The sequence below is a fragment of the Zonotrichia albicollis genome, unplaced genomic scaffold (genome assembly GCF_047830755.1).
Source record: "Zonotrichia albicollis isolate bZonAlb1 unplaced genomic scaffold, bZonAlb1.hap1 Scaffold_221, whole genome shotgun sequence".
NCBI classification, from domain to species: Eukaryota; Metazoa; Chordata; class Aves; order Passeriformes; family Passerellidae; genus Zonotrichia; species Zonotrichia albicollis.
Genome location: NW_027428403.1, coordinates 1 through 27,930, shown reverse-complemented (window position 1 = coordinate 27,930; position 27,930 = coordinate 1). Strand labels below are relative to the sequence as shown.

Genomic DNA, 27,930 nt, shown 5'->3' with positions numbered 1-27,930 from the left:
TGGGATTTTTGGGGTCTCTCTTCTTCCCAAATTTGGGATTTTTGGGGTCTCTGTTCTTCTCCCAACCCCAAATTTGGGATTTTTGGGGTCTAAATTTGAGATTTTGGGGTTTCTGTTCTTCCACAGATCCCCAAATTTGGGATTTTTGGGGTCTAAATTTGGGATTTTTGGGGTCTCTGGGGGTGATTTTAAGGTTTTTGGGGTGGATTTGGGACTTTTTTGGGGTTTTTTGGGGTGTTTCAAGGATCATTTTGGGGTTGTTTATTTGGGTGTTTTTGGGATCCTTTTCCAAGTGGGCGGAGATTTGGGATCGGTTTTTGGGATTGGGAAAGATTTTTGGCAAATTTTGTCATTTTTGTGGTCGCTTTGGGATTTTTAAATTATTTGGGGATTTTTTGGGGTGGATGCAGTTTTTAAGCCAATTGTTGAGGTTTTTTTGGTTGTTTTATTGAGATTTTTGGGTTTTTTTTCGTTGTTTTTATTGAGATTTTGGGTTGTTTTTATGGTCATTTTTGGGGTTTTTTTGGTTGTTTTTATTGAGATTTTTGGGGTTTTTTTGGTTGGTTTTATTGAGATTTTTGGGGTTTTTTAGTTGTTTTATTGAGATTTTTTTGGTTGTTTTTATTGAGATTTTTTTGGTTGTTTTTAAGCCAATTTTTGAGGTTTTTTTGTTGTTTTTATTGAGATTTTTGGGGTTTTTCTGGTTGTTTTTATGGTGATTTTTGGTTTTTTTTGTTGTTTTTATTGAGATTTTGGGTTTTTTGGTTGTTTTTATTGAGATTTTTGGGGTTTTTTTTGACATTTTGGGGCCATTTTGGAACGGGGTTTTTGGGGTTGTTTTTGCTGTAGGAAAGGAGAATTTTTGGGGTTTTTTTGGGGGGTTTGAGGCAATTTTTAAGCCAATTTTTGGTTTTTTTTCTGGTTGTTTTTAGGGTGATTTTTGGGTTTTCTTTGGAGTAGTTTTTAAGCTGATTTTTTTTTCTGGTTGTTTTTATTGAGCTGTTGTTTTTGGGGTGATTTTTGGGGTTTGGGGCAGTTTTTAAGCCAATTTTTGGGGTTTTTTTCTGGTTGTTTTTATTGAGATGTTTTTAGGGTGATTTTTGGGGTGATTTTTGGGGTTTTTTGGGGCAGTTTTTAAGCAGATTTTTGGGATTTTTTTGGAGTATGAACCATTTTTTCAGGTTGTTTTTATTGAGCTGTTGTTTTCGGGGTGATTTTTAGGGTGATTTTTGGGATTTTTTGGGGTCTTGGGGCAGTTTTTAAGCAGATTTTTGGCATTTTTTGGATTACAGACCATTTTTTCTGGTTGTTTTTATTGAGCTGTTGTTTTTGGGGTGATTTTTGGGGTTTGGGGCAGTTTTGAAGCCAATTTTTGGATTTTTTCTGGTTGTTTTTTATTGAGATGTTTTTGGGGTGATTTTTGGGGTTTTTGGGGCAGTTTTTAAGCAGATTTTTGGGATTTTTTCTGGTTGTTTTTAGGGTGATTTTTGGGGTGATTTTTGGGGTTTTTGGGTTTTTTGGGCAGTTTTTAAGCAGATTTTTTGGGATTTTTTGGATTACAGACCATTTTTTCAGGTTGTTTTTATTGAGCTGTTGTTTTTGGGTGATTTCTGGGGATTTCTGGGGTTTCAGGCCTGGATGCTGCTCTTGGTGCTGAAGGCCAGGTAATAAACCAGCAGCCCACGGCCGCGGCCACGACCTCGGTGGAGACCCAGGGCCCGCTCCAGGCGCCCTGCGGGGAAAAGGGGGACCCCAAAACCTCAATGGGCACCCCAAAACCTCCATGGGAGCCCCAAAACCTTCATGGGCACCCCAAAACCTTCATGGGCACCCCAAAACCTTCATGGGAGCCCCAAAATCCCACCCAGAGCACCCCAAAACCTCCATGGGAGCCCCAAAACCTTCATGGAGCCCCAAAATCCCACCCAGAGCACCCCAAAACCTCCATGGAGCCCCAAAACCTTCATGGGCACCCCAAAATACCCAGAGCACCCCAAAATCCCACCCAGGGCCCCCAAAACATCCATGGGCACCCCAAAACCTTCATGGGAGCCCCAAAACCTTCATGGGAGCCCCAAAACCTCCAGGATACCCCAAAACCTTCATGGGCACCCCAAAACACCATCCAGAGCACCCCAAAACCTCCATGGGAGCCCCAAAACCTCCCTGGGCACCCCAAAACACCCCTGGGAGCCCCAAAACCTCCCTGGGCACCCCAAAACCCCCCAGGATACCCCAAAATCCCCAGAGCACCCCCAGAGCCCCCAAAACCTCCCCAGGATACCCCAAAACCTTCATGGGCACCCCAAAATCCCCCAGAGCACCCCAAAACATCCATGGGCACCCCAAAACCTTCATGGGCACCCCAAAAGCTTCATGGGCACCCCAAAACACCCCTGGGAGCCCCAAAATCCCATCCAGAGCACCCCAAAACCTCCATGGGCACCCCAAAACCTTCATGGGAGCCCCAAAATCCCACCCAGGGCCCCAAAACCTTCATGGGCACCCCAAAACCTTCATGGACACCCCAAAACCTCCCAGGATACCCCAAAACCTTCCTGGGCACCCTAAAACCTCCATGGGCAACTCCAAAACCCCACCCAGAGCACCCCACAACCTCCCTGGGCACCCCAAAACCTCCCTGAGCACCCCAAAACACCCCTGGGCACCCCAAATCCCCCAGATCACTCCCAGGGCACCCCAAAACACCCAGAGCACCCCAAAACCTTCATGGGCACCCCAAAACCCCCCAGGATACACCAAACCTCCCAGGGCCCCCCAAAACATTCATGGGCACCCCAAAATCCCCCAAAACCTCCCAGGGCACCCCAAAATCCCCCAGGGCACCCCAGAACCTTCCCAGACACCCCAAAACCCCTCAGGGCCCCCCTAAACCTCCCAGGGCCCCCCAAAACCCCCCCAGAGCCCCCCAAAACCTCCCAGGACACCCCCAAAACCTCTCTGGGCACCCCAAAACACCCCAGAGTATCCCAAAATCCCACCCAGAGCACCCCAGAGCCCCCAAAACCTCCCCAGGATACCCCAAAACACCCCTGGGCACCCCAAAACCCCAAGACCCCCCCAAAACACCCCAGGACACCCCAAAAACCCCTCTGGGCATGCCAAAATCCCTCAGAGCACCCCAAAATCTCCCTGGGCACCCCAAAACCCCCCCAGGATACCCCAAAACACCCCTGGGAGCCACAAAATCCCACCCAGAGCACCCCAAAACCTCCAGAGCACCCCAAAAACCCCCAGGATACCCAAAGCCCCCCAGGACACCCCAAAAACTCCAGGATATTCCAAAACCTCCCCAGGATACCCCAAAACCTCCCCAGGACACCCCCAAAACCCCTCTGGGAACCCAAAATAACCCCTGGACACCCCAAAACCCCTCTGGGCATCCCAAAATCCCCCAGAGCACCCCAAAACCTCCCTGGGCACCCCCAGAGCCCCAAAACCTCCCAGGATACCCCAAAACCTTCATGGGCGCCCCAAAACCTCCAGGATACCCCAAAACCTCCATGGGCACCCCAAAACCTCCCTGGGCACCCCAAATCCCACCCAGGGCACCCCAAACCTTCATGGGCACCCCAAAACCTTCATGGGAGCCCCAAAATCCCACCCAGGATACCCCAAAATCCCACCCAGAGAACCCCAAAGCCCCCAGAGCACCCCAAAATCTCCCTGGGCACCCCAAAAACCCCTGGGACCCCCCAAATTCCCCTCTCAGAGCCACCAACAGCCCCAAATCCCCTCCAATCCCCCCCAAAACCCCACAGGGCCCTTCCAGCACCCCCAAACTGGGTAAGGGAACCCCCAAAATTTTGGGGGGGACCCCCCAGAATGGCCCCCAAACCCACCCTGTGCTCGACGCTGACGGTGAAGAGCGGCCGGATCCGCGACACGTCCTCGTTGTTCCGCTGCGCCTGCGGGGTTGGGGACCCCTCAGTTTGGGGTTCAGTTTGGGGTCTCTTCTTCTTTTTGAACTGAATTTGGGGTCCCCCCCCATTTTTGGGGCTGAATTTGGGGGGACCCCTCATTTTTGGGGTTTAATTTGGGTCCTTTATTCTTTTTGGGGCTCAATTTGGGGTTCCCTTCTTCTTTTTGGGGCTGAAATTGGGGTTCCCCTTTAATTTAGGGCTGAAATTGGGGTCCCTCCTCCTTTTTGGGGCTGAATTTGGGGTGTCCTCCTCCCTTCTGGGGCTGAAATTGGGGTCCCCTTCTTCTTTTTGGGGTTCAATTTGGGGTTCTCCCCTTCTTTTTGGGGCTGAAATTGGGGTACTCCCATCTTTCTTGGGGTTCATTTTGGGGTCCCTTTTTCTTTTTGGGGCTCAATTGGTGTTCCCTGCTCAATTTTGAGGATAATTTTGGGTTCCCCCCATTCTTTGGGGCTGAATTTGGGGGGACCCCTCATCTTTGGGGCTCAAAATGGGGTCTCTTGTTCTTTTTGGGGCTAAATTTGGGGGGTCCCCTGATTTTTGGGGTTCAACTTGGGGTCCCCTCCTCCTTTTTGGGGCTGAATTTGGGGCTCCCTTCTTCTTTTTGGGGTTCATTTTGGGAGGACCCCTCAGTTTTGGGGTTCAATTTGGGGTTCCCTTCTTCTTTTGGGACTGAATTTGGGGTCCCCTCCTCCTTTTTGGGGCTGAATTTGGGGTTCCCTCCTCCTTTTTGGGGCTGAATTTGGGGTTCCCTCCTCCTTTTTGGGGCTGAATTTGGGGTTCCCTTCTTCTTTTTGGGGTTCATTTTGGGGTCCCTTTTTCTTTCTGGGGCTCAATTTTGAGGATAATTTTAGGGTTCCCCCCTTTTTTGGGGGCTGAAATTGGGTCCCTCTCCTTTTTGGGACTCAATTTGGGGTTCCCTTCTTCTTTTTGGGGTTCATTTTGGGGGGACCCCTCATTTTTGGGGTTTAATTTGGGGTCCCTTCTTCTTTTTGGGACTGAATTTGGGGTTCTCTTCTCCATTTTAGGGTTCAATTTGGGGTTTCCTCCCTTATTTGGGGTGCTGGCTGTGCCCCCAATTTTGGGGCTGAATTTGGGGTTCCCTCCTCAATTTCAGGACTCAATTTTTTCCTCAATTTTGGGGCTAAATTTGGGGTTTTTCCCTCAATTTTGGGGATTTCTCCTCAATTTTGGGGCTGAATTTTTTCCTCAATTTTGGGGTTAAATTTGGGTTTTTCCTCTTAATTTTGGGGCTGAATTTGGGGTTCCCTCCTCAGTTTTGGGGCTGAATTTTTTTCCTCTATTTTGGGGCTAAATTTGTGTTTTCCCCTCAATTTTGGGGCCGAATTTGGGGATTTCTTCTCAATTTTGGGGCTGAATTTTTCCCTCAATTTTGGGGCTGAATTTGGGGGCTGAATTTGGGGTTTTCCTCTCAATTTTGGTGTCAAATTTGGGGATTTCTCCTCGATTTTGGGCTGAATTTTTTCCTCAATTTCGGGGCTAAAGTAGGGGATTTCTCCTCAATTTCGGGGCCAAATTTGAGGATTTCCCTCAATTTTGGGGCTGAATTTGGGGTTTCCCCTCAATTTTGGGCTGAATTTTTTCCTCAATTTTGGGGTTAAATTTGGTTTTTCCTCTTAATTTTGGGGCCAAATTTGAGGATTTCCCCTCAATTTTGGGCTGAATTTGGGATTTCTCCTCAATTTTAGGGCTGAATTTTTTCCTCAATTTTGGGGCTAAATTTGGGTTTTCCCTCAATTTTGGGGCTGAATTTGGGGGCTGAATTTGTGGTTCTCCCCTCAATTTTGGGGCTGAATTTGGGATTTCCTCTCAATTTTGGGGCTGAATTTGGGGATTTCTCCTCAATTTCAGGGCTCAATTTTTTCCTCAGTTGTGGGGCTAAATTTGGGGTTTTCCCCTCAATTTTGGGGATTTCTCCTCAGTTTTGGGTCTGAATTTGGGACTGAATTTGGGGTTTTCCCTCAATTTTGGGGCTGAATTTGGGGATTTCTCCTCAATTTCAGGGCTCAATTTTTTCCTCAATTTCAGGGCTAAATTTGGGTTTTTCCCCTCAATTTTGGTCCTGAATTTGGGTTTTTCCCTCAATTTTGGGGCTCAGATTGGGGGTGCTGTCTGACTCCTGCTCAGTTTCAATGGGGGATAAATCAGGGAGGATTTTGGGGGGTCCCAGAGCCCCCCCAGAATTGGGGAGGGGTCCCCACCTTGCGCAGGGCACTGTAGGATTCCTCATCGAAGAATTTCACCTCGTAGGTGCCCGAGTGCGCCTGGCGATGCTCCAGGCTCCAGGAGACCTGGGGGGGAATTGGGGGGCTGGGAGAGCGGGGACCCCTCCCCAAATTCATCCTGAACTTCCCCAAATTCATCCTGAACATCCCCAAATTCATCCTGACCCCCCCAAATTCATCCTGACCCCTCCCCAAATTCATCCTGAACCAAATTCATCCTGACCCCTCCCCAAATTCATCCTGAACTTCCCCAAATTCATCCTGAACCTCCCCAAATTCATCCTGAACCAAATTCATCCTGACCCCTCCCCAAATTCATCCTGAACCACCCCATCCCTGACCCCTCCCCAAATTCATCCTGACCCCCCCAAATTCATCCTGAACTTCCCCAAATTCATCCTGAACTTCCCCATCCCTGACCCCTCCCCAAATTCATCCTGAACTTCCCCAAATTCATCCTGAACTTCCCCAAATTCATCCTGAACCAAATTCATCCTGACCCCTCCCCAAATTCAAATTCATCCTGACCCCTCCCCAAATTCATCCTGACCCCTCCCCAAATTCATCCTGAACCAAATTCATCCTGACCCCTCCCCAAATTCATCCTGAACTTCCCCAAATTCATCCTGAACCAAATTCATCCTGACCCTCCCCAAATTCATCCTGAACCTCCCCAAATTCATCCTGACCCCCTCCCCAAATTCATCCTGAACTTCCCCATCCCTGACCCCTCCCCAAATTCATCCTGAACCTCCCCAAATTCATCCTGAACCAAATTCATCCTGACCCCTCCCCAAATTCATCCCGACCCCTCCCCAAATTCATCCTGAACCAAATTCATCCTGAACCAAATTCATCCTGACCCTCCCCAAATTCATCCTGACCCCTCCCCAAATTCATCCTGAACCTCCCCAAATTCATCCTGACCCCTCCCCAAATTCATCCTGACCCCTCCCCAAATTCATCCTGAACCTCCCCAAATTCATCCTGACCCCTCCCCAAATTCATCCTGACCCCTCCCCAAATTCAGCCCCAACCCCCAGAGCTCTCCCCAGCTCAGCTGAGAGCGCCCTGAGCTGCTCGGTCACCCCAAAGTCACCTGAGCCCCCCAAAAACAAACCCCAAAGTCACCTGAGCCCCCCCAAAATAACCCCCAAATTCACCTGAGCCCCCCCAAATTAAGCTGAGTCACCCTAAATAGCCCCCAGACTCACCTGAGCCCCCCAAAAAACCCCTCCCCAGGTACCCCCCCCACTCATGTGAACCCCCCCAAATTCCCTCCCAGATACCCCCCCCACTCACGTGAACCCCCCAAGACCCCTCCCAGGGACCCCTTTGAGCCCCCCAAACCCCTCCTGGGTACCCCAGACTCACCTGAACCCCTCAAAACCCCTCAAAACCCCTCCCAGGGACCCCCTTGAGCCCCCCAAATCCCTCCCCAGGTACCCCAGACTCCCCTGAGCCCCCCAAACCCCTCTCAAACCCCTCCCAGGTACCCCAGACTCACCTGAACCCCCCAAAACCCCTCCCAGGGACCCCTCTGAGCCCCCCAAACCCCTCCCAGGGACCCCCTTGAGCCCCCCAAATCCCTCCCAGGGACCCCCTTGAGCCCCCCAAACCCCTCCCAGGGACCCCTCTGAGCCCCCCAAACCCCTCCCCAGGTACCCCAGACTCACCTGAGCCCCCCAAAACCCCTCTCAAACCCCTCCCAGGGACCCCTCTGAGCCCCCCAAATCCCTCCCCAGGTACCCCAGACTCACCTGAACCCCCCAAAACCCCTCCCAGGGACCCCCCTGAGTCCCCCAAACCCCTCCCAGGGACCCCAAAACCCCTCTCAAACCCCCCCCAGGCACCCCAGATTCCCCTGAGCCCCCCAAAACCCCTCTCAAACCCCTCCCAGGGACCCCTCTGAGCCCCCCAAACCCCTCCCCAGGTACCCCAGACCCCCCTGAGCCCCCCAATTCCCCCCCAGCCTCACCTGGTACCTGCCCACGTCCTGCCCCCGGGTCACTGGGAATTGTTTCCCGTTGACATCAGCGTACAGAGCCACGTTCTGTGGGGTCAGGGGGGGCTCAGGGGGGGTCTGGGGGTCCCTCACACCCCCCCCAAGGCTCGATAAAAATCACTGGATGGGTTTTTCAATAGCTGGTTTAAAGCCTTGTTAAAACCTGATTTGGTAATTTTGTTAATAATTGTAATTACTGCTCCGTGTCTGCCTGGTCTGCTTGGATTTTAGCACCAAAACCTGCAAAAATCTGAGTTTCTGACTCAAATATAAAAAAAGGGGAATGCAGACAAGTCTGACAGCTGGGCTCAGTTAATAGAAAATATAATTGATGATTTTTGAGGGTATCCAGACAGAGCTGTCAGCATAAAAACAAGTTAGAAAAAATACATAAAAACTTTTATAAGGTAAATCACATATAAAAATAAAAGTGTATATGTGCCTTGTTAAATTTCTGTAAACTTTCAAAGCTGAGTTAATAGAAAAAATAACAATTAATGATTTTTGAGTGTATCTATACAAAGCCATCAGCATGAAAACAAATAAAAAAAAATAAAAAGTTTTGTAAGCTAAATGACATGTATAAATAAATATCTATACCTGCCTCATTAAATTTCTGTAAAACTTTTAAAGCTAAATTAATAGAAAAAAAAACAATTAATGATTTTTGAGCGTATCTATACAAGGCCATCAGCAGGAAAACAAATGAGAAAAGGTACATAAAAATTTTTATAAACTAAACGACATGTACAAGTAGATGCATATAAGTATCTCATTAAATTTCTGTAAAATCTCAATTAATAGAAAAAATAACAATGGATGATTTTTGAGTATATCCATACAAGGCCATCAGCATAGAAAAAAATTTAAAAAGACACATAAAAAAATTTATAAGCTAAATGACATGCATAAATAGATGTCAATACCTGCCTCATTAAATTTTTGTAAAGCTTTTGTCTATTATACTAATGTTAATTTTTTTCACCTATAAATCTAATATTACTTATATTTATACAATTTTAATACATTTATAATACAGTATAATTATATATATAAATACATATAATATGTATATTATATATATAAATACATATAATAATATAATACATTTTTACTAAATATAATAGCTATAAAAACATAACATGAACAATACTATTTAGTATTATAAAATAAATAAGTGCACCAACTAAATATAATAAAGTTATTGTGGGGTAAGTAATGACTTAAAGTTATGCTATGTTAAGAGGATATAAACTGGAGAAATATATATATTATATATATAAATACATAAAACAATATAATACACTTATACTAAATATAATAGCTATATAAACATAACATGAACAACACTATTTAGTATTATACAACAAATAAGTGCACCAACTAAATATAATAAAGTTATTGTGATGTAAGTAATGACTTAAAATTATGCTATGTTAAGAGGATATGAACTGGAAAACATGGAAAATAAATTTTTTTTTGTTTTTGGACCCTGATCCCGTGTTTGTGAGTGTGTGTGTCCCAGCAAGGTGGCGCTGTCTCACCTGGGCTCCGTTCTTGCACACCAGCGAAATCTCCACCACGAAGACGCTCTCGGAGGCAATGACGGCGTCCGAGGTGGTGTAATAGGAGGGGGCGATGGTGGGCTCGGGGCACGGCTCGCCTGGGGAGGGGGCTCGGCTGAGGGACCCCCTCCTCAGAACCCACAGAGCCTCAAAACCGCCTTTAAAACCCACCCCGAGACCCCAAAAATTGTCCCCAGGGCACCCCAGGGAGCACCCCAGGGACCCCACTGACCTGAACCCCCCCCTCCTCAGGAACCCACCCTCACCTGAGCGGCCAAAATCCCCCTCCCCAAATGCACCTGAGGTACCAAAAGACCCCCAAAGGCCCGGGACCTCCATTCCTGAGGGACCCTCAGGGACATCACTGGCCATGGGACCCCTCATGGGACCCCCGATCCCCCCATGGAGCCCCCGATCCCCCATGGAGCCCCCGATCCCCCCATGGAGCCCCCCGATCCCCCTCATGGGAGCCCCCGATCCCCCTCATGGGAGCCCCCGATCCCCCATGGAGCCCCCGATCCCCCTCATGGAACCCCTGATCCCCCTCCATGGAGCCCCCGATCCCCCTCATGGAACCCTCGATCCCCCTCATGGGACCCCCGATCCCCCCATGGAGCCCCCGATCTCCCTCATGGGAACCCCGATCCCCCTCATGGGAGCCCCCGATCCCCCTCATGGGAGCCCCTGATCCCCCTCATGGAGCCCCCGATCCCCCTCATGGGAGCCCCGATCCCCCTCATGGGAGCCCCGATCCCCCTCATGGGAGCCCCGATCCCCCCATGGAGCCCCCGATCCCCCTCATGGAAACCCCGATCCCCCTCATGGGAGCCCCGATCCCCCCATGGAGCCCCCGATCCCCCCATGGAGCCCCTGATCCCCCTCATGGAGCCCCGATCCCCCTCATGGAGCCCCCGATCCCCCTCATGGGAGCCCCGATGCCCCCATGGAGCCCCCGATCCCCCTCATGGGACCCCCGATCCTCCCATGGAGCCCCCGATCCCCCTCATGGGAGCCCCCGATCCCCCTCATGGGAGCCCCGATCCCCCTCATGGGACCCTCGATCCCCCCATGGAGCCCCTGATCCCCCTCATGGAACCCTCGATGCCCCTCATGGGAACCCCGATCCCCCCATGGAGCCCCCGATCCCCCCATGGAGCCCCCGATCCCCCTCATGGGAGCCCCGATCCCCCCATGGAGCCCCCGATCCCCCTCATGGGAACCCCACTCCCTGCTCAGGGGATCCCAAATCCCCTCATGGAACCATCGATCCTTCCCCCTCATGGAGCTCCGGTCCCCCCTCATGGAATCCCTGCTCCTTCCCCTCACGGAACACCCGATCCCCCCTCGTGGAGTCCCCAGTCCCCTCATGGAGCTCCCAATATCCCATCATGGAACCTCCAATCATCTCATGGAGAATCCCCGCTCCTTCCCCTCATGGAGCCCCCGATCCCCCCTCATGGGACCCCCCAATCCCCTCACGGGACGCCCGCTCCTTCCCCTCATGGAACCACCGATATCCCATCATGGAACCCCCGATATCCCATCATGGAAACCCCGATCCCCCCTCATGGAACCCCCGATATCCCGTCATGGAAACCCCGATCCCCCCTCATGGCATCTCTGAAATGCCTGATATCCCCTTATGGAACCCCCACTCCTTCCCCTCATGGAAACCCCAATATCCCCTCAAGGAACACTTGATTCCCTCTCACAAGACACCACTCCTTCCCCTAATGGAGCCCCCAGTTCCGCCTCATGGAACCCCCGATCCCCTCATGGAACCCCCAATCCCCTCACGGGACGCCCGCTCCTTCCCCTCATGGAACCACCGATATCCCATCATGGAACCCCCGATATCCCATCATGGAAACCCCGATCCCCCCTCATGGAACCCCCGATATCCCGTCATGGAAACCCCGATCCCCCCTCATGGCATCTCTGAAATGCCTGATATCCCCTTATGGAACCCCCACTCCTTCCCCTCATGGAAACCCCAATATCCCCTCAAGGAACACTTGATTCCCTCTCACAAGACACCACTCCTTCCCCTAATGGAGCCCCCAGTTCCGCCTCATGGAACCCCCGATCCCCTCATGGAACCCCCAATCCCCTCACAGAACTCCCGCTCCTTCCCCTCATGGCACACCCGATTCCCCTTCATGGAATCCCGACTCCTTCCCCTCATGAAACCCCCAATCCTTCCCCTCATGGAACCCCTGATCCCCCCATGGAACTGCCAATATCCTCTCATGGAACCCTCGATCCCCTCATGGAGCCCCCCGCTATTTCCCCTCATGGAACCCGCAATCCCGCCTCACGGAACCCCCGATCTTTCCCCTCATGGAAACCCCAATATCCCCTCACGGGACTCCCGATTCTTCCCCCCATGGAAGCCCCGATCCCCCCTCATGGAATCCCTGATATCCCCTCATGAAGCCCGATTCCCCCTCATGGAATCCCCGCTCCTTCCCCTCATGGAACCCTCGATCCGTCCCGTCATGGAACCCCCAATATCCCCTCGTGGAAGCCCCGATCCCCTCACGGGACGCCCGCTCCTTCCCCTCACGGAGCCCCTGATTCCCCCTCATGGAACCCCCGATCCTCCCTCATGGAACCCTCGCTCCCCTCCATTCCCTCAGAGCCCACATCCCCACAGAACCCCAAGGTGGCGGTTTGCCCTCGTCCCTCACAGCCCCCAGAACCCTCCAGAGCCCTCAGAACCCCCGGGTTCCCCTCACAGGTTCCCGTTCCCGCTCACAGGACCCCGGTTTTCCCCCTACCCGCAGCCCCGGCCGCCGCCAGCAGCAGCAGCAGCAGCGGGAGAGCACCGGCACCCGCCATGATCAGCCGCGCGCACGCTCCCTCTGGCCCCGCCCCCGCGGGAACCAACCAATCAACGCCAGCAGCGCCTGCACGCTCACCAATCAGAACGCGGCGGGCGGGCATCCACGCGCCCGCTGACCAATGAGAAGCGAGCGCGCCGCTCTGCCCGCACGAGACGTGGCCTGCGGTGGAGGTGGGGGCGGGGCCAAGAGGGAGCAGAGGAGTGGCTAAGACGCGTTGCAGGCGTGGTTAAAGAAGAACGCATGCGCAGTGCGGTGCACAGGTGGGTAAAATGGCGGCCGCCCCGCCTGTGGCACGGAAGGCGGAGCCACGACCACGCCCCGGCGCATGCGCACTCTAGACGTTGCCACAGCGACGGCTGAGGGGCGGTGGCCGCAGCTCTTCCCTCCCGTTATCAATTAGAGTTTTTTAGTTTCGCCCTCGAAAAGGATCACAGATGGGAAAAGGGCTCAACGCTCGGTGTCGCCGTTCCGGGACAAAACGGCGTGGGCGGCCCCGCCTTTCTCGCCTCCCTCCGCGACGCCTCACGCCAGCGCCACTCCCAGGCACAAAATGGCTGCCACGGCGTGAGGGCGTGCCGCGGGCGGGGCGGGAACTCTCGCGAGAGTTCGAGCTTATCGCCCTATCTCCTCGCGTGGGCGGCGACGAGATCTCGCGAGAACTCGTGGCGCCGGCGGGAGCATCATGGCGGCGGCGTTGACGGCGGCGCGGCGGAGGGTGATGCGGGCGGCGCTGCGGCCGCGCGCGGTGAGTGACCAATCAGAACCCGATCCGCCGCCTACCGGGCCCCGCCCCTGCCGGTTCCCGCCCGTTCCCGCCGGTTCCCTTCGATGCCCGCTGCACCGGCGGCGTGTGATTGGCTGGCGCGCCGGCGGGGGCCTGGCGGCCGCCGGAGGGGCGGGATGTGGAAGTGGCGGACCGGGCTCTGATTGGTTACTGTGGGGATGTGGCGCTGTTCCGCGAGTGCTGATTGGCTGGAACTCGCAGGGTGTGTGGGAGGGGCAGCGCTCCACGTTGTGATTGGCTGATATTTCTGAAAGGGGCGATGTCTTGGGCGGAACCATTGTGGGGTCGTCAAAGGGGGGGCGGGCGTGGTCAAAGGCGGTCCGGGGGGGGAGGGGGCGGTTGGGGGGGTCCCGGGCAGGGAATTCCCTCGGGAAAATCCCCAGGAACCCCCAAACCACCCATGCGAAGTTTAATTAACACTTTTTTAATTAATGAGGAGTTTTTTAAGCTGTCCTGAACCATTGCGGGGGGGATTCTCTGGTGCTGTTTTGGGGCGGGGGGCTCTGAACCCTTTTGGGGGTTTTTTTGGGGGGTCTCACCTCACCCCAATTTTTGGGAATCCTCGGGTTCCAGGTTTGGATTCCTCAGGCCAGGATTTCCCACGCTGTGGATCAGCTCCACCTCCCCTCCGTGAGTGCCCCACCCACCCCCCAAAATCCCATCACCCCAAAATCCCATCCCCCCAAAATCCACCCAAAATCCCCCCCAAAAAAATCCCATCAGCCCCAAATCCCACCCCTCCAAAATCCCCCCAAAAAATCCCAACTCCAAAAAGTCCCATCACCCCCCAAACCCCCCCAATTCCCCCCAAAATCCCCCTAAAAAAATCCCAACACCCCCCCCAAAAAATCCCATCCCCCACCCAACCCCCAAATTTTGGGGTGTTGGGAATTTTTGGGGTGGGGTCCCCAATTTCTCATTCATTGTTCCATTTTCTTCCCCCCCCCAACAGCAACGCAGCATCGTGAGTACCCCAAAAAATCCCTTGGGGGACCCCAAAAATCATTGAGGGACCCCAAAATTTATTGGGGGGACCCCAAAAATCATTGAGGGACCCCAAAATTTATTGGGGGACCCCAAAAATCATTGGGCGAGCCCAAAAATATCCTGGGGGGGGCTTAGAAATACGGGGGGGGTCCCAAAAATAATGGGGAGGGGGCAAAAAAAATATTGGGGGGACCCTAAAAATCATTGGAGGGGGGTCCAAAAATTACTTTGGGGGTCCCCCAAAATTCACTGTGGGGGTCCCCAGAAATCATTGGGGGGGGTCCCAAAAGAAATTGGGGAACCCCAAAGTCATGGGGGGGTCCCAAAAAAAAAGGGGAGACCCCAAAAATCATTGGGGGGGGGATCAAAACCAAGAAGGGCACCCCAAAAATCACGGGGGGGGCCCCCAAAAAGAAACAAAAGGGGAGACCCCAAAAATCATTGGGAGGGGTCAAAAATAAGAAGGGCACCCCAAAAACAGTAGAAGGGCCCAAAATAACCAAGGGGGGGAACCCCAAAATCACCAAGGAGGCCCCAAATTTCTTTTGGGGGGGGTCCCAAAAACTGCTTGGGAGGTCCCAAAAATCAGTGCGGGGGGGCCCAAAAAGAAGTGGGGGAACCAAGAAGGGGAGACCCCAAAAATCATTGGGGAGGGGTCAAAAATAAGAAGGGGACCCCAAAAACAGTAGAAGGGCCCAAAATAACCATGGGGGGAACCCCAAAATCACCAAGGAGGCCCCAAATTTCTTTTTGGGGGGGGGGTCCCAAAAATCAGTGGGGGAACCCCAAAAATCGGGGGGGAGGTCCCCAAAAAGAAATAGGGGAACCCCAAAATCACGGGGTGGGGGGTCAAAATCAAGAAGGGGACCCCAAAAATCATTGGGGGGAGGCTCCCAAAAATAAGGGGGGAACCCCAAAAACAGTAGAAGGGCCCAAAATAACCAAGGGGGGGAACCCGAAAATCACCAAGGAGGCCCCAAATTTCTCTGGGGGGGGGGCCCCAAAAAGAAATAAGGGAACCCCAAAATCCCGGGGGGAGGGGTCCCAAAACAAGAAGGGGACCCCAAAAATCATTGGGGGGGCCCCAAAAAGAAACAAAAGGGGAGACCCCAAAAATCATTGGGGGGAGGGGTCCCAAAAATAAGGGGGGAACCCCAAAACCAGAAGAAGGGCCCAAAATAACCAAGGGGGGGAACCCCAAAATCACTGGTGGGGGTCCCAAAACCTTGAAATTTTCCCAATTTTTTGGGGAAAAATTGGGAAAAAGGGGGGGAGACATCAGGGAGGGTCTGGGGGGGTTGAGGGGACCCCAAATTTTTGGGGGTCCCCCCTTTCAGCCCCCCCCCAGCCAAGTACGGGGGCCGGCACACGGTGACGCTGATTCCGGGCGATGGCATCGGCCCCGAGCTCATGCTGCACGTCAAGGAGGTGTTCAGGTGCGGGCCACGCCCCCTAATATGCAAATGAGGCAGGGAAATGTTAATGAGTTAATTAGGAGTGTGGTTAAGTTGGTATAGGGTGGGAATGAATCGGTGGGATTGGGAGTTGATGGCTAAAAGTGGAAGTGGAGCCCCAGAAATGGAGCCCAAAATGGAGGAATTGACCCCAAAATATGCAAATGAAGCAGGGAAATGTTAATTAATTAATTTAAAGTGTAATTATGTATGTACAGTATGTAAATGAATCAGTGGGATTGGGAGTTGATGGCCAAAAGTGGAAATGGAGTCCTAGAAATTGAGTCTAAAATGGAGGAATTAACCCCAAAATATGCAAATGAGGCGGGGAAATGTTAATGAGTTAATTAGAAGTGTGATTAAGTTCGTACAGAGTGGGAATGAATCGGTGGGATTGGGAGTTGATGGTCAAAAGTGGAAATGGAGCCCCAGAAATGGAGCCCAAAATGGAGGAATTTATATTAAAATATGCAAATGAGAGGGGGGGAAAGGCAATAGAGTATTTGCATATGCAAATGAATCAGTAAAATTGGGCACTTGGTGACATTGGGAGATATTTGGGGGATATTTGGGAGATATTGGGGTGACATTGAGGGGACATTTGGGGGATATTTGGGGGATATTTTGGGAGCATTTGGGGTGATTTTGGGGTGACATTTGGGTGTTTGTTTGGGGTGACATTTGGTGACATTTGGGGGATATTGGGGGACATTTTGGGGTGACTTTTGATGACATTTGGGTGACATTTGTGTGACATTTGATGACATTTGGGGTGACATTTGGGTGACATTGGAATGGCATTTTGACACCATTTTGTTGTCATTTTTTTGCCATTTTGATTCCATTTTTTTGCCATTTTGGTTCCATTTTTTGCCATTTTTATTCCATTTTTTGCCTTTTTTTTGCCATTTTGGTGCCATTTTTTTCCTTTTTTTTGCCGTTTTGTTGCCATTTTTATTCCATTTTTTGCCCTTTTTTTGCCATTTTTTTTGCCATTTTGGTTGCATTTTTTGCCATTTTGATTCCATTTCTTTGCCTTTTTTTGCCATTTTGGTGCCATTTTTTGCCTCTTTTTTTGCCGTTTTGGTGCCATTTTTTGCCATTTTTATTCCATTTTTTGCCCTTTTTTGCCATTTTGGTGCCATTTTTTTGCCCTTTTTTTGCCATTTTGGTGCCATTTTTTGCCTCTTTTTTTTGCCATTTTTATTCCATTTTTTGCCATTTTGGTGCCATTTTTTTGCCATTTTTTGCCATTTTGATTCCATTTTTTTGCCTTTTTTTTTTCGCTGTTTTGGTTCCATTTTTTGCCATTTTTATTCCATTTTTTGCCTCTTTTTTTGCCATTTTTATTCCATTTTTTGCCATTTTGGTGCCATTTTTTTTGCCATTTTAATTCCATTCTTTTGCCATTTTTTTGCCATTTTGGTGCCATTTTTTTGCCATTTTTTTGCCATTTTGGTGCCATTTTTTTGCCATTTTGGTGCCATTTTTTGCCATTTTTTGCCATTTTGATTCCATTTTTTTTTGCCATTTTCTTGCCATTTTGGTGCCATTTTTTTGCCATTTTGGTGCCATTTTTTTCCCTCTTTTTTTTTTTTGCCATTTTGGTGGCATTTTTTTGCCATTTTTTGCCATTTTTTGCCATTTTTTTTTTGCCGTTTTGTTGCCATTTTTGCCCTCTCTCCCAGGCACGCCTGCGTCCCCGTGGATTTCGAGGAGGTTCGGGTGAACTCGGAGGCGCCCGAGGACGACGTGCAGAACGCGATCACAGCCATCCGGCGCAACGGCGTCGCGCTCAAGGGTGCCAGGACCCGACCTGAACCCCAGAACCTGAGCCTGAACCACAAAATCTGAGCCCAAATCTGAGCCCAAATCCCAAAATCTGAGTCCTAATCTGGGCCTGAATCCCAAAATCTGAGAAAAATCCCAAAATCTGAGCCTGAAACCCAGAGCTGGGCCTAAACCCCAAAATCTGAGCCCTAATCTGGGCCTGAATCTCAAAATCTGAGCCTGAACCCCAAAACCTGACCTGAACCCCAAAACCTGACCTGAACCCCAAAATCTGGGCCTGAACTCCAAAACCTGGGCCTCAATCTGGGCCTGAACTTCAAAATCTGAGCTTAAATCCCAAAATCTGAGCCCAAATCCCAAAATCTGAGCCTGAATCCCAAAATCTGGGCCTGAATCCCAAAAATCTGGGCCCAAATCTGGGCCTAAAGCCCTAAACTAAGCCTAAATCCCAAAATCTGGGCCTGAACCCCAAAACCTGAGCCCAAACCTGAGCCTGAACCCCAAAATCTGGGCCTGGACCCCAAAATCTGAGCCTGGACCCCAAACCCTGGGCCTGAACCCCAAAACCTGGGCCTGAATCCCAAAATCTGGGCCTGAACCCCAAAACCTGACCTGGACCCCAAAACCTGGGCCTGGATCCCAAAACCTGACCTGAACCCCAAAATCTGGGCCTAAATCCCAAAATCTGAGCCTGAATCCCAAGATCTGAGCCCAAATCCCAAAATCTGAGCCTGAACCTCAAAATCGGGGCCTGAACCCCAAAATCTGAGCCTGAACCCCAAAACCTGACCTGAACCCCAAAATCTGGGCCTGAACTCCAAAACCTGGGCCTCAATCTGGGCCTGAACTTCAAAATCTGAGCTTAAATCCCAAAATCTGAGCCCAAATCCCAAAATCTGAGCCTGAATCCCAAAATCTGGGCCTGAATCCCAAAAATCTGGGCCCAAATCTGGGCCTAAAGCCCTAAACTAAGCCTAAATCCCAAAATCTGGGCCTGAACCCCAAAACCTGAGCCCAAACCTGAGCCTGAACCCCAAAATCTGGGCCTGGACCCCAAAACCTGACCTGAACCCCAAAATCTGACCTGAACCCCAAAATCTGGGCCTGAACCCCAAAACCTGCCCTGAACCCCAAAATCTGGGCCTGAACCCCAAAACCTGAACCCTAATCTGGGCCTGAAACCCCAAAACCTGGGCCTGAACCCCAAAATCTGACCTGAACCCCAAATCTGAGCCCAAATCCCAAAAATCTGGGCCCAAATCTGAGCCTAAAGCCCTAAACTATGCCTAAATCCCAAAATCTGAGCCCTAATCTGGGCCTAAATCCCAAAATCTGGGCCTGAACCCCAAGATCTGAGCTGAAATCCCCAAAATCTGAGCCCTAATCTGGGCCTGAATCCCAAAATCTGAGCCTGAATCCCAAAATCTGAGCCCCAATCTGAGCCTGAATCCCAAAATCTGAGACCAAGTCCCAAAATCTGAGCCCAAATCCCAAAATCTGGGCCTGAACCCCAAAATCTGAGCTGAAATCCCAAAATCTGAGCCCAAATCTGGGCCTGAACCCCAAGATCTGAGCCCAAATCCCAAAACCTGACCTGAACCCCAAAATCTGGGCCTGAATCCCAAAATCTGGGCCTGAACCCCAAAATCTGAGCCCAAATTCCAAAATCTGAGCCCTAATCTGGGCCTGAATCTCAAAATCTGAGAAAAATCCCAAAATCTGAGCCTGAAACCCAGAGCTGGGCCTAAACCCCAAAATCTGAGCCCAAATCCCAAAATCTGAGCCTTAATCTGGGCCCAAATCCCAAAATCTGAGCCTGAATCCCAAAATCTGAGCCTGGATCCCAGAGCTGGGGCCTGAACCCCAAAACCTGACCTGAACCCCAAAACCTGACCTGAACCCCAAAACCTGAGCCTGGACCCCAAAATCTGAGCCCAAATCTGGGCCTGAACCTCAAAATCTGAGCCCAAATCCCAAAATCTGAGCCCTAATCTGGGCCTAAATCCCAAAAATCTGGGCCCAAATCTGGGCCTGAACCCCAAAACCTGACCTGAACCCCAAAACCTGGCCTAAATCCCGAAATCTGAGCCTGAACCCCAAAATCTGAGCCCAAATCCCCAAATCTGGGCCTAAATCCCAAAATCTGATCCCAGATCTGATCCTAAATCTGAGCCCAAATCTGGTCCTGAGTCCCAAAAACCTGATCCCAAACCTGACACCAAAATCCATCACATCTGATCCTAAATCCCCAAATCTGACCCCAAATCTGAGTCTGATCTGAAATCCCAAACCTGATCCTAAATCTGATCCTAAATCCCAAAATCTGAGCTCAGACCAGAGCCTAAATCCCAAACCTGATCCCAAATCTGCTCCCAAATCTGATCCTAAATCTGCCCCAAAATCCCCAAATCTGATCTGAAATCAGCTCCAAATCCCCCAAAAATCTCCTCTAAACCCCCAAAAATCTCCCCCAAAACCCCCAAAATCTCCCCCAAAAATCTCCCCCCAAACCCCACAACCTCCCACACCCCCCCAAAATCTCCCCCAAACCCCCAAAAACCCCCCAAAAATCCCTCTAAACCCCCAAATCCCCCCAAAACCCCCAAAAATCTCCCCTAAACCCCCAAAATCTCTCCCAAACCCCCAAAATCTCCTCCAAAACCCCCAAAATCTCCCCCAAAACCCCCCAAAAATCTCCCCCAAAAATCTCCCCCAAATCCCCAAAATCTCCCCCAAATCCCCCAAAAATCTCTCCCAACAATCTCCCCCACATCCTCCAACAACTCCCCCCAAAATCTCCCCCAAAAATCTCCCCCAAATCCCCCAAAAATCCCCCTAAACCCCCAAAATCTCTCCCCAAACCCCCCAAAATCGTCCTTTAAACCTCCAAAATCTCCTCTAAACCCCCAAAATCTCCCACAAAACCCCTAAAAATCTGCCCCAAAACCCCCAAATCCCCCAAAAATCTCTCCCAAAACCCCCCAAAAATCTCCCCCAAAATCTCCTCTAAACCCCCCAAAAATCTCCCCCAAATCCCCCAAAAATCTCCCCCAAACCCCCAAAAATCTCCCCCAAACCCCAAAAATCTCCCCCCAAATCCTCCAAAAATCTCCTCTAAACCCCACAAAATCTCTCTCAAATCCTCCAAAATCTCCCCCAAAACCCCCAAAAATCTCCCCCAAACCCCCAAAATCTCCCCCAAATCCCCCAAAATCTCCCCCAAATCCCACAAAAATCTCCTCTAAACCCCCAAAATCTCTCCCAAATCCCCCAAAAATCTCCCCCAAAAATCTCCCCCAAAAACCCCCAAAATCTCCCCAAAACCCCCAAAATCTCTCCCCAAATCCCCAAAAATCTCCCCCAAATCCCCAAAAATCTCCTCTAAACCCCCAAAATCTCCCCCAAATCTCCCCCAAAACCCCCAAATCCTCCAAAAATCTCCCCCAAAACCCCCCAAAAATCTTCTCTAAACCCCCAAAACCCCCAAATTTCCCAAATTTCCCCAAATCCCCGCTCTGACCCCGTTTTTCCCCCCAGGGAACATCGAGACCAACCACAACCTCCCCCCCAGCCACAAATCCCGCAACAACCTCATCAGGTCAGTGCTGGGTGCTCATTTGCATATTTTGGGGCTCATTTGCATAATTTGGGGGCTTGATTTGCATGTTTTGTGGGTTGATTTTGGGGTTCATTTGCATGGTTTGGGGGTTCATTTGCAAGTCTTGGGGGTTAAATTGCATTTTGGGATTCATTTGCAGGTTTTGGGGGTTCATTTGCATGTTTCGGGGTTCATTTGCATGTTTTGGGGGTTCCTTGCATATCTTGGGGGTTCATTTGCAAGTCTTGGGGGTTAAATTGCATTTTGGGGTTCATTTGCATGTTTTAGGGCTCATTTGCATAATTTGGGTTCGGTTTGCATGTTGTGGTTCATTTGCGTGGTTTGGCAGCTCATTTGCATATCCATGGGGTTGATTTGAATATTTTAGGAGTTCATTTGCATATTTGGGGCTCATTTGCATAGTTTGGGTTTGGTTTGCATGTTGTGGTTTATTTGCGTGGTTTGGCAGCTCATTTGCATATCCATGGGGTTGATTTGCATGTTTTAGGAGTTCATTTGCATGTTTTGGGGTTCATTTGCATAGTCTGGGTTCGGTTTGCATGTTGTGGTTCGTTTGCATGGTGTGGCAGCTCATTTGCATATTCATGGAGTTGATTTGCATGTTTTAGGAGCTCATTTGCATGTTTTGGGTTTGGTTTGCATGTTTTGGGGTTAATTTGCATATTGGACTGCTGATTTGTATATTTGGGGGTTCTTTGCGCGTTTTAGGGTTTTATTTACACGTTTTGGGGTCAGTTTGTGTGTTTTGAAGCTGATTTGCATGATTAAGGGATTCATTTGCATGTTTTGGGGGTCAATTTGCATATCTGGGTGTGATTTGCATGATATGGGGGTTCATTTGCATGCCTGGGTGTGATTTGCAGGATTTGGGGGTTAATTTGTATGTTTAGGGGTTCATTTGCATGTTTTGGGTCAATTTGCATGTCTGGGTGTGATTTGCATTATTTGGGGTTAATTTGCATGATTTGGGGGTTAATTTGCATGTTTAGCAGTTAATTTGTGGGTTCATTTAAACATTTTAGGGGCGGATTTACATTTTTAGGGTATTTCAATATTTTGGGGGTTTCATTTCACATTTTAGGGTTTTATTTCCACTCTAGCGGGTTCGCATGAATATTCGGGGGTCGATTTGCATATTTTTGAGGCTCATTTGCATATTTTTGGGGGGGCCCGGCCAGGACCAGCCTGGATCTCTACGCCAACGTCATTCACTGCCAGAGCCTGCCCGGGGTGGAGACGCGGCACCGGGACATCGACATCCTGATCGTGAGGGAGAACACCGAGGGGGAGTACAGCTCCTGGAGCACGAGGTGTGCCCCAAAAACACCCCAAAAACATCTCAAAAATATCCAAAAAATACCCCCAAAAATATACCCAAAAACACCCCAAAAAACAGCCAAAATATCCAAAAAATATCCCCAAAAACACCCCAAAAAACAGCCAAAATATCAAAAAAATACCCCCAAAAATATCCCCAAAAACACCCCAAAAAACAGCCAAAATATCCAAAAAATACCCCCAAAAATATCCCCAAAAACACCCCAAAATCACCCCAAAAAACCCCAAAAATATCCCAAAATCACCGCAAAAATATCGAAAAAATACCCGCAAAAATATCCTCCTCCCCCACTTAAAAACCCCCCCAAAATCAGCCCAAAAACCAGCCAAAATTACCCCCAAAATGTCCCAAAAAATACTCCCAAAAATACCCCCCAAAACACCCCCAAAATCACCCCAAAAACCAGCCAAAATCACCCCAAAAAGCAGCCAAAATCACCCCAAAAATATACCCAAACAATCGTGATTGTGAGGGAGAACACCGAGGGGGAGTACAGGTCCCTGGAGCACGAGGTGTGCCCCAAAAACACCCCAAAATCACCCCAAAAAACAGCCAAAATCACCCCCAAAATACCAAAAAAATACCCCCAAAAATATACCCAAAAACACCCCAAAATCAGGCCAAAATCACCCCAAAAATATCCAAAAAATACCCCCAAAAATATCCCCAAAAAACACCCAAAATCACCCCAAAAAACAGCCAAAATCACCCCAAAAATACTCCCAAAAATACCCCCCAAAATACCCCAAAAACCCCCCAAAATCACCCCAAAAATACCCCAAAATCATCCCAAAAACAGCCAAAATCCCTCAGAAAACACCCTGGATGTGATGCCACACCTCTGCCCTGCCCGTGCCACACCCTGTTGGTGATGCCCCACCTGTGTCACACCTTGGGGGTGGTGCCACACCCTGGGGCTGATACTACACCCATGGCACACCTGTGCCCACACCCTGGAAGCGATGCCCCACCCCCTGCCACACCCCATTGTTGATGCCCCACCCCCTGCCACGCCCCATTGTTGATGCCCCGCCCCTTGGGTGATGCCCCACCCCCCTGCCACACCCCCTGGTGACGCCCCCCCGTCCCCCGTGCCCGCAGAGCGTGGCGGGCGTGGTCGAGAGCCTGAAGATCATCACCGCCGGCCCGCTCGCGCCGCATCGCCCACTACGCCTTCGGGCTGGCCCCGCGCGGGCCGCCGCGCGGCGCTGCGTCACCGCCGTGCACAAGGCCAACATCATGTGCGGGCACAGACGGGAACTGGGGGGGCCTAAAGGGGGTCTGGGGGGGTCCCCAGAGGGGATTTGGGGGGTCCCAGGGGGCGTTTGGGGCGTCCCAGAGGGGATGTGGGGGGTTCCAAGGGGGGTTTGGGGGTCTGGAGGGTGTCCTTGGGGGAGTTTGAGGGGATTTGGGGGATCCCAAGGGGGGTTTGGGGGGTCCCAGAGGGGATTTTGGGGGTCCTAAAGGGGGTTTGGGGCGTCCCAAGGGAGGTTTGGGGGGTCCCAAGAGGGGTTTGGGGGGGTCCCAAGGGGGTCCTTTGTGGGTTTTAGGGGGTTCCAGATGGGGTTTGGGGGTGTGTGAAAGGGGGTTTGGGGGGTCCCAAGGGGGGTTTGGGGGGTCCTAAAGGGAGTTTGGGGGATCCCAGAGGGGATTTGGGGGTTCCCAAGGGGGGTTTGGGATGTCCGAAAGGGGGTTGGGGGGGTCCCAGAGGGGAATCTGGGGGTCCCCAGGGGGAGTTTGGGGGGTCCTGGGGGGGTTTACGGCGTCCTAAAGGGGGTTTGGGGGGTCCCAGAGGGGATTTGGGGGGGTCCTAAAGGGTGCTTTGGGGGTCTGGAGGGTGTCCTTGGGGGAAGTTTGAGGGGATTTTGGGGGGTCCTAAGAGGGGTTTAGGGTGTCTTAAAGGGGGTTTGGGGGGTCCCAAGGGGGGTTTGGGGGATCCCAGAGGGGATTTGGGGGCTCCTTTGTGGGTTTTGGGGGGGTCCAGACGGGGTTTGGTGGAGTCCTGAGGAGGTTTGGGGGGATCCCAGATGTTTTGGGAGGGTACCCCCTGGATTTTTTGGGGGTCTCCACCCTCCCCTACCCCCCCCAGAAAATCGGGGAATGGGCTGTTCCTGCAGTGCTGAGTGGGATCTCAGGGGTACCCCGGATTTTTGGGGGGTACCCCGGATTTTTTGGAGGGTACCCCCTGTATTTTTTGGGGGGTACCTCGGATTTTTTTGGGGTACCCCGGATTTTTTGGGGTACACCGGATTTTTTGGAGAGTACCCCTGTATTTTTTGGAGGATACCCCTGTATTTTTTGGGGGGTCTCACCCTCCCCTACCCCCCCAGAAAATTGGGGAATGGGCTGTTCCTGCAGTGCTGAGTGGACTTTGGGGAGATCCCAGAGATATCTGGGGGCTATCCCGGATTTTTTGGGGGGGGTTATCCTCTAATTTTTGGGGTCTGCAATGCTAAGTGGGATCTCTGGGGTACCCTGGATTTTTGGGGGGCACCCCGGATTTTTTTGAGGGTACCCCTGTATTTTTTGGGGGTCTCACCCCCCCCCACCCTATAGGAAATCGGGGGAATGGGCTGTTCCTGCAGTGCTGAGTGGGATCTCAGGGGTACCCCGGATTTTTGGGGGGTACCCCGGATTTTTTGGGGGGTACCCAGATTTTTGGAGGGTACCCCGGATTTTTTGGGAGGGTTCCCTGTATTTTTTGGGGTCTCACCCCCCCCTGTGTCCCCACAGGAAATTGGGGGACGGGCTGTTCCTGCAGTGCTGTGAGGAAGTGGCGGCCGAGTACCCCCGAGATCACCTTCCGCAGCATGATCGTGGACAACACCACCATGCAGGTGTGACCCCCAAAAACCCCCTAAAAAACCCCAAAAAAACCCCCAAAACCCCCCCAAAAAAACCCCAAAACCCCCCTAAAAACCTTCCAAAAAACCCCCCCAAAAAAACCCAAAAAAACCCCTAAAAACCTTCCAAAAAAACCCCAAAACCGTCCCCAAAAAAACCCTAAAAACCCCCCAAAAAAACCCCAAAGCCCCCTAAAAACCCCCCCAAATAAACCCCAAAAAAAACCCAAAAAACCCCAAAAACCCCCTAAAAACCCCAAAAAAAACCCCCCAAAACCCCCTAAAGACCTTCCAAAAACCCCCTAAAAAAACCCAAAAGAAACCCCTAAAACCCCCTAAAAACCCCACAAAAAAAACCCCAAAACCCCCTAAAAACCTTCCAAAAAAACCCCCTAAAACCCCCCCCAAAAAAACCCCTAAAAACCCCCCCAAAAAAACCCCTAAAAACCCCCACAAATAAGCCCCAAAAAAACCCCCCAAAAAACCCCAAAAAAAACCCCCAAAAAACCCCAAAAACCCCCCCAAAAAAACCCCAAAAACCCCCTAAAAACCTTCCAAAAAAACCCCCCTAAAAACCCCCCCAAAAAACCCAAAAAAACCCCAAAAAACCCAAAAAAAAAACCCCAAAAAAGCCCCAAAACCCCCCAAAAAAGCCCAAAAAAACCCCCAAAAAAACCCCAAAAAAACCCCCAAAAAAACCAAAAAAAACCCCCAAAAAACCCCCTAAAACCCCCCCAAAAAAAAACCCCAAAAAACGCCCCCGGTAACCCCGGTGCCCGTGCCCAGCTGGTGTCGCGGGCCGCAGCAGTTTGACGTGATGGTGATGCCGAACCTGTACGGGAACATCGTCAACAACGTCTGCGCCGGCCTGGTGGGGGGGGCCGGGGCTGGTGCCCGGCGCCAACTACGGCCACGACTACGCCGTGTTCGAAACCGTGGGTCTGGGGGCAAAATGGGGTCTGGGGGGAAAATGGGGGGTCCTGAGGGGGAAATGGGGGGACACTGGGGGGCTTTGGGGGGGCACTGGGAGCACTGGGAGCTGTGGTGGGGACACCCAGTGCCAACTACGGCCACGCTGTGTTCAAAACCATGGGTCTGGGGGCCAAAATGGGGGTCTGGAGGGGACATGGGGGGTCCTGAGGGGGTTTTGGGGACACTGGGGAGGAACTGGGGGCACTGGGAGCTGTGGTGGGGGCACCCCAGTGCCAACTACGGCCACGCCGTGTTTGAAACCGTGGGTCTGGGGGCCAAAATGGGGTCTGGGGGCCAAAATGGGGGGGTCTGGGGGGGACATGGGGGGTCCTGAGGGGGTTTGGGGGTCCTTTGGGGGCACTGGGAGCACTGGTGGGGGCACTCAGTGCCAACTACAGCCACGACTATGCCATGTTTGAAACCGTGGGTCTGGGGGCGAAAAGGGGGTCTGGGGGGCAAAATGGGGGGACCACTGGGGGGCTTTGGGGGGCACTGGGAGCACTGGGAGGAACTGGGAGCACTGGTGGGGGCACTCTGTGCCAACTACGGCCACGACTACGCCGTGTTCGAAACCCGTGGGTCTGGGGGCAAAATGGGGTCTGGGGGGGAAATGGGGGGGTCTGGGGGGGAAAATGGGGGGACACTGGGGCGCTGCTTTGGGGGTCCTTTGGGGGCACTGCGTGGAACTGGGAGCACTGGTGGGGACACCCAGTGCCAATTACGGCCACGCCGTGTTCGAAACCGTGGGTCTGGGGGCAAAAATTGGGGTCTGGGGAGCAAAATGGGGGGGGTCTGGGGGCAAAAAATGGGGTCTGGGGGGGGACATGGGGGGTTTCTGAGGGGGTTTGGGGGTCCTTTGGGGGGCACTGGGAGCACTGGGAGGAACTGGAGCACTGGTGGGGGGCACTCAGTGCCAGCTACCACGACTACGCCGTGTTCGAAACCGTGGGTCTGGGGGCCAAAATGGGGTCTGGGGGGGACACTGGGGGTGTTTAGGGGTCCTTTGGGGGCACTGGGAGGAACTGGGAGCACCTGGTGGGGGGCACTCGGTGCCAACTACAGCCACGACTACGCCGTGTCCAAAACAGTGGGTCTGGGGGGGACACGGAGGTGTCTGGGGGGGACATGGGGGTTCCTGAGGGGGTTTGGGGGGTCCTTTGGGGAGCACTGGGGGAGGAACTGGGAGCACTGGGTGGGGGATCACTGGGGGGGGTCTCGTTGTGGGGGGGCACTGGGTGGTTACTGGGGGGTCTCAGAGGGCCGTTACTGGGGGGGCACTGGGCTGTTACTGGGCAGTCACTGGGAGCACTGGGCTGTTAATGGGGGTCAGTGGGCTGTTACTGGGGTCACTGATGGGTCACTGGGGGTCACTAGGGTCACTGGTTGGTCACTGGGGTCACTGGGGTCACTGGGGGTCACTGGTTCGTCACTGGGGGTCACTGGTGGTCACTGGTTGGTCACTGGGGTCACTGGTTGGTCACTGGGGTCACTGGTTTGTCACTGGTTGGTCACTGGGGTCACTGGTTGGTCACTGGGGA

General features: G+C 51.8%; 2 protein-coding genes across 2 annotated transcripts; one reads left to right on the top strand and one right to left on the bottom strand.

The window, feature by feature from the left end:
- Nucleotides 1-1,569: 1,569 nt before the first annotated feature.
- On the bottom strand, nt 1,570-12,694 carry LOC141727718 (translocon-associated protein subunit delta-like). Its single transcript, XM_074534001.1, is given in 7 exon segments — nt 1,570-1,678; nt 1,681-1,732; nt 3,864-3,929; nt 6,164-6,253; nt 8,166-8,240; nt 9,737-9,855; nt 12,538-12,694. Coding segments are annotated over 7 exon segments (513 nt in total). The 5' UTR covers nt 12,599-12,694; the 3' UTR covers nt 1,570-1,628.
- A 499-nt stretch (nt 12,695-13,193) lies between these two features.
- LOC141727717 (isocitrate dehydrogenase [NAD] subunit gamma, mitochondrial-like) lies at nt 13,194-26,378 on the top strand. Its single transcript, XM_074534000.1, has 10 exons — nt 13,194-13,348; nt 13,961-14,017; nt 14,340-14,351; nt 15,713-15,810; nt 17,517-17,629; nt 21,157-21,217; nt 22,417-23,089; nt 23,679-23,818; nt 25,311-25,414; nt 26,207-26,378. Exons 1-10 carry the CDS (start codon nt 13,286-13,288, stop codon nt 26,236-26,238), a joined length of 1,353 nt encoding a protein of 450 aa, XP_074390101.1. The 5' UTR covers nt 13,194-13,285; the 3' UTR covers nt 26,239-26,378.
- The last annotated feature ends 1,552 nt before the right edge of the window (nt 26,379-27,930 follow it).

Bases quoted from the DNA above. Each gene is read 5' to 3' on its own strand.
- LOC141727717 (XM_074534000.1), top strand. From the start codon at position 13,286: ATGGCGGCGGCGTTGACGGCGGCGCGGCGGAGGGTGATGCGGGCGGCG. The intron at 13,349-13,960 runs GTGAGTGACCAA...CTCGGGTTCCAG, and splicing joins CGGCGCTGCGGCCGCGCGCG to GTTTGGATTCCTCAGGCCAG. The intron at 15,811-17,516 runs GTGCGGGCCACG...CCTCTCTCCCAG, and splicing joins CACGTCAAGGAGGTGTTCAG to GCACGCCTGCGTCCCCGTGG.